This window comes from Bombus pascuorum, chromosome 4 (genome assembly GCF_905332965.1).
Source record: "Bombus pascuorum chromosome 4, iyBomPasc1.1, whole genome shotgun sequence".
NCBI classification, from domain to species: Eukaryota; Metazoa; Arthropoda; class Insecta; order Hymenoptera; family Apidae; genus Bombus; species Bombus pascuorum.
Genome location: NC_083491.1, coordinates 3,613,954 through 3,624,198, shown reverse-complemented (window position 1 = coordinate 3,624,198; position 10,245 = coordinate 3,613,954). Strand labels below are relative to the sequence as shown.

Genomic DNA, 10,245 nt, shown 5'->3' with positions numbered 1-10,245 from the left:
AGGTCTTTGCCACTGCCTTTAGTTACAAGTCTGCTTGGCGCGTGTTATATCACGTGAACTGAAGAAAGAAACATGTAACCTGGTATAACTTTAATCTTAACGAGACTTTTGTACCGCGATCCAAAGCAAACGGAGTCATTCTAGTTATCTCCCTTACAAAAGGGACGTTCATGAATAAAAACGTGCCAGATTGCAATTGTCACTCTTCTAACTCGCACTTATGTTGCCAAAGATGATCATGTGTCCAAATATAATATAGTCTTTTGAAGAAATTATGAAATGTAATTAACACGCGACGATAAAGTGATTATGCAGATAGAATCTCGAATCTTTTATCAGTGTAACACAAGGTCACGATTTTTTTATGAGACAAAAATTTGTAAATAGTTTGTAATATTAATTGCGAAATGTGTAGCAAATGTTACGTACAATTAATAAAAAAGTAAAAACAATTGCGGTATGGTAATATAATATGCTAAGAAATACATAAAATTCTAGATTTACTTTTAGTTTTACTTACACATGCAAATGATTTGTTTTTTTTTATATTTATCACGTTATTCTGATAAATGAGTGCGAAGCTATCAGTAATAAGTATTTTTATGCGATCTTTTTCCCCGTTTGACCCTTGCGTCGTATACTTCAAACTCATTTTTTAGTCAAACAAGCGGACAGGTTTTCCAATACTTGAAACTTCGATCTCGAATGTAAATAGCTGTCACCTGTCACGTTACGTTTACCTTTACTTACGTAAATTGATCTTGTATGCATCTTTGCAGGAACATAGCAACCAGCGGCAAAAATGAAGTAAATAAAGTGCAATGTTATATATGTTTGTAATTCCATTGTTAATTTGTTTCGTTTTAGTTAATATAATGGTGGAGAAAACAATCTTAATGATTCATTTTAATAAATTATGATTAATTGTGGAATATTTCATATTATAAAATTAATTTTTTCTTAAATTTAACTGGAAGGAAAGAACAATAATTATCAGCTATTTCATATACTCGTATTATAATTTGTTATACATATTATAGAATATATATAAATAACATATACTATATATATTATAAAATTATAAATATTATTAAATAATACAAATAGATTTATGTATGAATATTTTTTCCTTTTCTTTGCTGTTTTTCACTTTCTTCTTCCAACTTCTGAAGCTCAAGCTCAAGCGCTCGTTGTTTTTTACGACTTATAGGTATTTTTGAAAGCCATGCTGTAATTACATATAATTAGGAAATGATAATATTTATAACAGCACACGAATACACACCCAAGAACGTGTCTTCTTCTTCGCGAAAAACGGGATCTTTCGAACTTAACGCGTTTATTAATTCCCCATGTGTCAATGGATGAGTTCTTAGTTGCACTATTCGCTTTGTAGTCATTACCTACTTTACAACAATGTGCAATTGTTGTAATGAAAAAGATTATAAAACATTTACGCGCAACATTAATTGCATAATAATAATAAATAATTCTTTCGTCAATACCTCATTAATAGACGCAAATACCGTGCCAATAGTAAAACCATCGCAAATTTTAGCCATTACAGATGTGTCGAATTGTCTATTAATTCCAGGATGCTATAAATATAATTATATATCTACATACATGTCCTTTTCGATAAAAAAATTAACGTGCATCGGAATTTATAAATTAATAAAAAAGTCATACTTTATATATTAAATCTTTCCATATGAGAGACATAGATCCATAATCTGGTCTGGGAACATATATAATTTTATCATATGTTTGATATAAGAGTTTCTGATCTCCATCCCATGGTGAACTTGAAGTTCCAATAAGAATCACTCTATCTTCATTTGTAATACTTTTTACTAACTTAGGAAGATCTTTTTTTAGACGTTTTGGATCAGTTTTATCTGTCTTTGACACTTTTTTAACAAACGGCTTCTCTGCTCCTTCCATGAATATCACTGATGGTTGAAGCAAACGTGACACCTTCATGTGAAATGAATCTAGAATAAATATTCTCTAATGTGTTTAATCATCTCTATCTTTCTTAGCGTACCTTTAATATTAAATGCATAAGCATAATTAATCCTGATTTGCCAGGATATTTCCCAGCAATGTTAGCTGGTGTAATATCAAATAAAGTGGCTCCAAGTTCTGTGCAAATTGCATTTACTAACATTTTTTTGCCACTGCCATGTGGACCAGCTATTAACACTGATCTTATTAGCGGTGTAAGTTCTCTAAGAGTATTGTTTCCCAAGGGAAGTATACAATATTCAGCTATCAACTGTCTTATGTCTCCTATTAATACATTTAATACAAAAAGATTACTGAAGGGATTACTAAAAGAACTTAAATCAGAATGGGGAATGTAATATGTGACTATAGATTTAAATTAATATAATATACTTAACCAAGTGCTGGCAAAGGATCCTTTCTTTTTTCTCTTAAATTATAATTTATGAATGACCTTTCCCCTTTGAAATTACAAAGTGGAATTTCTTTATGTAACTTAATAATTCCTTGAGTTAATAGTTCTTCAAATAAAGATTCTGTTGTTCTATCAGGTGTCAAATCCTTTTCTTTCCTCTTTTTATTTTTTTTTCCACTGCGGCGAATTCTTTTTTGAGTTTTTTTAATACGTTTGCCTTTAAGACCTCTATCTCTGTCTAATGCACATTGTAATGCTTCTATGTCATCTTTAAATATGATAGAATTATAGCGTCATTATTGCTTTTATATTTTGGTTATTGTAATGGTATAATTTACCTCTAAGTGCTTGATCAACTGTAACGCGTACTTCATTTTCTACTTCCTTGATTGTTTTATTTTCTATCATGTCTAAATATGGTAACTGTGCCATATTTACAGCTTCATCTTTATTCTTCCATGTTTCTTGATATTCTTGATTAGCATGTATCAGCTCTGACAAAAAGTTGGAAGGAACTGACTTGAAACCTTGCTCAGTTTCCTCTTCTGATTGTTCAACATCACTATCCTTCTTCGATTTTGATCTTTTAGATTTCTTGGATTCCTTTGATGATACTGCTGTTGATTTACTTATAGTGCTCTCAGTTCCCTGTATATATGGAATTACATTCTACTTCAATTTAATTACATCAAAGAGTTATTGCTGATATAGAGCAGATTTGAAAATGCTGTACACACAATACAATACTAAATACTAATGTAAATACTAATTTTACCTGTCTACTAAATATAATTCTAGATCCTCCACTCTCAGCAGATGGCAAGTCTGGAATTTTTCCTGTCTGTTGAAAATAAGTGTTTACCCAGTTTCGGACTTCACTCCTTATATTTTCTTCTATTATGGCGCTTTTTTCTTTACGAATTCTTTCTTTAGCTTCGACCACCAAATTTTCGTATAACTCTTGATATTTAACTTGTTTCTCATATCTCTCTTCTTTGACTTTCTCAGCCTGCCTAGCATTTTCTGTAATTTCTTGACTCGGTTGAAGCATACCTTTAAAAATAGATAAATATAAATATACATACACACTATTTATTATATATGTATCACTTATTATTTTAATAAAAAAAAAAAATACCAATTAATAACATTTCTTCAAGACGTCGTTTCCGAATTTTGCATCTAGTCACATATCCTCTCCAAACTTTTTGAATTTTTGTTACAGCCGTCCCTTCGCACGATTCTTTTATCTTTGCATCTGCTTTAATCGCAGATTTATTCTTTATTTGACGAATTTCTTTCATAAATTGAAATCTTAACCGGCCTTGTCTAGCGCGTTCGTGAGCCTAACATTTGCATAGATAATATTTAAACGTACATTAATATACAATTTTTTAATTTTTTAATCTCATATAAATTCGTACCTGTATAAGTCTTATCGCTTCGGATTCAGATATATTTTTTGGTGGAACTACTTCATCCAAAGCACCTATACCTTTTAAAATACTTTCTATATATTTCCGTTTTCCTTCGATCTCTTGTAAACATTCACGTCTAAAATATCTCGGAATTTGAATTTCAACTTCTTGCGGAGTAACGCTTAATTTTATTAAAATATCATCGAAATAACTATACTCTGAAAGATCTATTTCGACTAATTCATGTTTTAATTCTAAAATTCTACCAAGACATGAGACTAACAATTGTTTTATTAATATTCGTTTTTGTGGTTGAATTATTTGATCGTAACACCATTCTAATTTATTACAGATAAGAATATATCTTACGTATAATTCCGAAACCGTATTATGAGCTTTTTTACGATCCTTTTGCAACTTAGCGTTTTGCAAATTTGTATCAATTTGAAGGAGTTCCTCCATATCAATCTGTGCGCTTTTCCAAAGTTCGTTATATATCATACTTGACATGATCGAAATATCTTTTCTTTTCTATTTAAAAATAAAATTACAGAAAAATGAATCGAATGATAATATGAACAAACACTTTGCTTTATTCGTCTTTCAGGATTGTTAGAAATCGTTGGTATCGTAGCAACCATCAATTAAACTAGTATGTAATATGTACAATTCTTTTAAAAATGCTTATTTAAAAAAGGTTTTATATTTAAATACATATTTTTTATAAGTACATCTAACTTAATTTTTTACGAGTGTTAGCATAATGTGTTTAATTATTTGTATAATCATCTTACAATTGTTTGAAATAGCTATGTTAAGTAAAACATGCGCTTATTTGAAGCAAATAAATATACAATCTTGCGACAGATATAATGCAAAGATCTGGAACATGTTTACATCCTATAGAGACTCCTGTACAATCTAGTACAAGATAATTTTTATTAGATTTACAAGAAAAACAAATTTATACAAATATATTTCAATTCAAATTGTGTTTTTGAGTGCAACATAAAAGAGGGAGTTCGACGCAACCGGCTATATTTGTAACTCGTAACATGCTTCAGAGCATTCCGGTTGCCTGTTTCAAAACGTCATCTTAAGTGATCATTTGTTCACGAAAATAATTTCTGTAAATACGGTTCATCACCGATTAAAGGTGGTGATGAGAAAAAAGCAATTGCAGTAATGGCGTCGGCATTGGAGCAATTTGTAAATAATGTGCGGACGCTCTCAAAACAAGGTACGACAGATGTTCGAACCTTCCTTATATTCTTATGAACCTAACCTCCAAGAATAATCCTAAAGGTTTATTAGAACGTTCTGCGTTACTCTATAATGATCCTTTCCTAGAAAAATAAGATTCGAGTTCACTTTTTTTTCTCATTGTGGTATCGAATAACTCATCCATTTAATTTTATTCAGATCGTATATAAATCTGATTCCTATATTAAGTATATCTATGACTAAATCTTAAATATGTATATCAACATTTTTCTTTACAGCGCCATATAAACTTTTTTCTTAAATTGTTTAATATCAAGTATATATAAAAAATATATGCATTTGTTAAATCAATATTCTATTGTAAATAAAATTATAATATTTTTTGAAGTAATTGTTAAATAATATTATTCAATTGCCTTATGTTCCTTAGGTAATTTTAGAGAGCTGTCAGAAATAATAACTAAAAGCACAGATGTTCTAATAAAAAATGGACAACATTTAGATAATGTTTTGGAAACCCTAAATCTGCAGGAACATTCATTAGGTATTTTGGCAGTATTATGTGTGAAATTTTCACTGCCTAATCCTAATGGTGCAAACAATGCTGATGCTTATAAACCACTATTTAATCAGGTTCAGGAATTTATCATTGGTTGTAATGGAGAACAAGTTAGATTTGCTTCTGATATATGTAAGTTTCTAACCTTTCCTCTTTTGTATTTGGGACCATTAAAATTATAATGAAACTATTTTTATAATTGATTTCTATCATTTACATTATAGATGCAGAATTATGCCATTTATTTACTCAAACATTAGTTGAACTACAAATACCATTGCGTGGTATTGAACTATTGTGCCGTGCAATACGTAAAATACAACTATTCGATAGCCAGCTTACTTCAATACATGCTGATCTTTGTCAACTATGTCTTCTCTCTAAGTGTTTCAAACCAGCACTTGAATTTCTCGATATAGATATTACTGGTATCAGCCAAGAGGAAGGACAATTTGATTCAAAATACTTTTTACTTTATTATTATTATGGTGGTATGATATATACAGCATTAAAGAATTATGATAGAGCATTGTACTTTTTTGAAGTGTGTGTAACCACACCTGCCATGGCAGTTAGTTACATTATGTTAGAAGCCTACAAGAAATATATTCTGGTCTCTTTAATTTTGCATGGGAAAGTTTTGAATCTACCTAGGTATACGAGTCAAGTAGTTAATAGGTACATGAAACCACTGGGTCAACAGTATCAAGAATTGGCTACAGCTTATCAAATGAATAGTTGTGAAGAACTGCAGATTATTATCACCAAATATCAACAACTGTTTACAAGAGACCATAATATGGGACTGGTGAAACAAGTGCTCAGCTATTTATACAAAAAGAACATACAAAGATTGACAAAAACTTTTTTGACTCTTAGCTTAAGTGATGTGGCTAGTAGAGTTCAATTATCTGGACCTGCCGATGCAGAAAAATATATATTAAACATGGTAAATGCACTATATTTACTTTATATAATATTATATATTTATTATTTATATAAATAAATGTGTGTATATGTGTTTATATGTGTGTATAGATGTTACATAAAAATGTTTTATATTTATAATCATAGATAGAAGATGGTGAAATTTTTGCAACAATCAATCAAAAAGATGGTATGGTAGTGTTTCATGATGATCCAGAGAAATACAATTCACCACAGATGTTGGCAAAATTAGAAAAAGAAATGGCAGCATGTATGGAATTGGACAAACGAGTTCTTGAAATGGAAGAAGAAGTAGTTCTTACACCACAATATGTTCGAAAAGCTTGTGGACAAAATGATCAAGATGATCAAACACCTGGACCTGCTCCAACAAATGTAACAAATGCGCAAGGCCAATCTAAACATAGCACCTATTCCATGTAACATATACACGTCGTTGTGCGTTATCTTTATTAAAAAAGAGAAAAAAACGAAGCGAATCTTGTTGAAAACGAAGACTTGAACATTTTGAAGCCTGTTTTGGATGAAGATAAATATCCGAAATTTGGCGAAACATAATCTATTTTGTACAAAATAAAAAAAACATTGCTATGTATCATTATATTCTTTCTGAATCTCTGTAAAAGTGAAGATTGATTGCTAAGTTGTAAGCTATGAAGTGTCTGTAAGGAGTTGTGAACTCAAACATTCTTAATTTTCTAAGCCGTTTGCAATTAATTTTTGTACAAAATATACTATGCATATAGAACGAAATTTAAAACTCTTTCCTAAGGAATTACTTAACATCTGAAGCAGGCTTTATACGCAAACAATATGCAACAAAAACAAAAAAGATTGTACATGTTGTAGTTACAATATTGTGATACATAGCTACAAGATTATCACATTTTCAACATAAACAACATTTGATTCATGTATGGGCATTTTCATGGGAATTCATAAAAAAAACTTCATCAGTACTGATAATGCAACAATGACTCATGTACATACATTTCTCACAAAAAGGAAAGTGATGAAATACAAGTGTACTTATCATTTTCGAAAAAAAAATATCGCTCAATGCACAACTGTGCCAGGTAAGTACACTACGCTTTTCAGCTCAGTAGAAATCAGTTGTTGATATATATAGGGAATTTAAAATACAAGATATACATGTATTATTGCGATTATTTTATTTCTAATTTAAAAAAAAATATTTGGGATAAATGATCTAGATTATTATGGAAAATATTTCAGAATATTAATTATATTTTGTGCTAAACATTCTGGAATGTACAGATGTTTCTTTTTGAAACTAATGTTTGTAATATCACAATCTTTTTGTTAAATGATAGCTAAATATCCACAACCAGTTTATGGTGTATATTTATTTTTTATAGTTTTAAGCGCTTCTCTTTTTACATATAATAATATGATTAAGACTTTATGATAATAATTTTTTTATTTCCGTAAAAACCAGCTGAAATATCTCTTCTTTACTTTCCAATCCATCAATGAATGTTATTGTCTTACAAAAATCATTGTCCTTCATTAATTCGTCTCTATGCTTTAAATATTCTGGCCAAACAATTTTTTCGAAATAGCCAGGAACATCTGGTGGATCGTATACTCTTCCTTTCCTTCTTTCCCAACATTCTTCTTTTGTTAATGTTATGAAATATTTACGATCACATAAATTTGAAATAACCTTACATTTGAAAAGTAAAAACCCATCTAATATTAATATATTTTTATTAACTGTTTCCGAAGAACTATTTTCTGTAGGTGATGATTTGATCAATTGTAAAACATCTGAACGCATCTTGTTCATATCCATACTGGTTATTACTTCCCAGTTTAAAAGTTCATCAATTTTCACATGACGTGGATCATTTTTCGGTAAGAAATAGTTGTCTTGGTATATCACTACTGAATTTTTTAACTCATTATGAAGTCGATTAGTTAAAGAAGTCTTTCCACTGCATGTTGCACCCGAAATACCAAGCACAAACCATTTCTTTGAAGACATTTTAAGTTTTCTCTAGTAATAATAATTTTATTTAAAATCTAGAATAGGTTATCTCACACTAGCCACGTACTAGGAACATACATATAAACAATGGCGGTCTAGTTACATAAGTTACATTAACTTTATTACTTAACCAATAATAAAATACACACAAGTGTGTCAATGTTTCTCAACACAATTTAGTTAGCAATATACAATATAATATTTTCATTTACATAAACCCTTTTATGTATATGTTACGAATCATGAAGTTTACTTGATTTATTACTCGAGAAATATGGTTTAACGTGATAAATAGTAAACAATACTAATCCACCAATGAAGCATAAGCCAGACACTGCAGGAATTATTAATGCAATATTGTGAGAACCAAAAAATGATCGTATTCTATTATCATCGATGAATGGTAAAGCAATAATCCATATAGTGTAATAGAGAAATAAAGAGGAAGTTAAAATTAATATCGCTTTACCCCTTTTACGATCGCTATTAAACATTTTACGATTAACAATTTACAGTAGATTAAACATTTATCATATAAACGTACAAAAAATAATATTGCTTTACAGTTGAAATACAATTAAATGTCTTTATATATTGGTGAATATCATAATACCATGTATACTAAGTAAAGTTCATTAATTGAAATTCGTTTACCTAATATACAATTTAAGAAATATAAAATTATTACTGATCCACGTATTCTTTTTCAAATTTCTTAAAATCTTCTTCAGTAAATGCAGTGGCTTCAGGTTCCTTAGGTTTCTTTTCCTTTGGAATATATCTCTTTCTCAGAGCTCTGCTTAATAACTGATATAAAATTTTTTGATTAATACAATTTATTTCATGAGTAATTAAAAAATTTATGGAACTATACCTTATTTGTTGTATTTGGATCAATACGATTAGTGCTAAGCAATAAAAGCCTCTGTACATTTTCATCTGTAGGATCTACTTTTGCAGCTAATTTTTTTTGAGTTTCGTAAACAGTTACTTTGCTTGATCGACCAAGGATTGTTCCGAGATCTTAAAAAATATTTAGTTTTCATTAGCTGATAAACGATAGATTAATCTTTTATTTCGAAGGTTATAAATACCTGTTTTATCGTTTTTAGAACATATCCTGTGTTTTGGAGGGATCAGATCCAGCGAACCTTTATATTTTACGCGTTTTCTTTTCTTTTTTTCTATAAAATAAATATTTTGTGTAATATTAAATATGTATTTATAACCTATACAAGTTAACATGCTGGATAATAGAATATATACCTTGCTTTACACTTTTTTCGTAACCCAACAATTCAAGTCCTTTTCGTACAAGCGAATTTGACATTTTTATAAAATTTTAAATCAATTTTTTTTATGTATCATATGAAAATACCAAGTGTGAAATATCATTGTACACATATAGTTACAATTTACAATAGAATCGAAAGAAATAAACTATAAGTATGCCATCTGTACAGAAAATATATCTGATAAGTGTATAAAATGCAGAACTTTTTATTTCATCGTTTTATGTTATTAAATAACATTATTTTTTAAAATCTTATATTTTATTAATTTGTGTACTTTTCGAAATATAGATCATATTTTTTATTACTTTGTATATATAATTATTAAATATAATTATTAATTATAATTTTGTTTTTAGACAATAATAATT

General features: G+C 29.1%; 5 protein-coding genes across 5 annotated transcripts in view; 1 reads left to right on the top strand and 4 right to left on the bottom strand.

Annotated features, from left to right (window-relative positions):
- LOC132905995 (DNA/RNA-binding protein KIN17) overlaps positions 1-497 on the bottom strand; it is an 89,151-nt gene extending 88,654 nt beyond the window's left edge. The window contains exon 1 of the mRNA XM_060957808.1: positions 487-497. The gene's annotated coding sequence lies outside the window, so the exon portion shown is untranslated. The remainder of the gene's footprint in view (positions 1-486) is intronic.
- Positions 498-1,025: 528 nt separating this feature from the next.
- LOC132905817 (dynein regulatory complex protein 11) lies at positions 1,026-4,565 on the bottom strand. The gene is made up of 10 exons (XM_060957476.1): positions 3,847-4,565; positions 3,561-3,768; positions 3,198-3,475; positions 2,761-3,070; positions 2,406-2,690; positions 2,048-2,292; positions 1,690-1,977; positions 1,506-1,598; positions 1,286-1,403; positions 1,026-1,228 (listed from the first exon to the last, which is right to left on the bottom strand). The coding sequence occupies exons 1-10, from the start codon at positions 4,348-4,350 to the stop codon at positions 1,110-1,112; spliced, it is 2,448 nt and encodes an 815-aa protein (XP_060813459.1). The 5' UTR covers positions 4,351-4,565; the 3' UTR covers positions 1,026-1,109.
- A 323-nt stretch (positions 4,566-4,888) lies between these two features.
- On the top strand, positions 4,889-7,045 carry LOC132905807 (COP9 signalosome complex subunit 3). The gene is made up of 4 exons (XM_060957458.1): positions 4,889-5,080; positions 5,495-5,755; positions 5,848-6,572; positions 6,698-7,045. Exons 1-4 carry the CDS (start codon positions 5,026-5,028, stop codon positions 6,992-6,994), a joined length of 1,338 nt encoding a protein of 445 aa, XP_060813441.1. The 5' UTR covers positions 4,889-5,025; the 3' UTR covers positions 6,995-7,045.
- Positions 7,046-7,799: 754 nt separating this feature from the next.
- On the bottom strand, positions 7,800-8,812 carry LOC132905812 (nicotinamide riboside kinase 1). Its single transcript, XM_060957466.1, has one exon. The coding sequence runs from the start codon at positions 8,577-8,579 to the stop codon at positions 7,995-7,997; it is 585 nt and encodes a 194-aa protein (XP_060813449.1). The 5' UTR covers positions 8,580-8,812; the 3' UTR covers positions 7,800-7,994.
- A 218-nt stretch (positions 8,813-9,030) lies between these two features.
- On the bottom strand, positions 9,031-10,023 carry LOC132905813 (active regulator of SIRT1-like). The gene is made up of 4 exons (XM_060957467.1): positions 9,849-10,023; positions 9,677-9,766; positions 9,457-9,605; positions 9,031-9,389 (listed from the first exon to the last, which is right to left on the bottom strand). The coding sequence occupies exons 1-4, from the start codon at positions 9,910-9,912 to the stop codon at positions 9,267-9,269; spliced, it is 426 nt and encodes a 141-aa protein (XP_060813450.1). The 5' UTR covers positions 9,913-10,023; the 3' UTR covers positions 9,031-9,266.
- Positions 10,024-10,245: the final 222 nt, after the last annotated feature.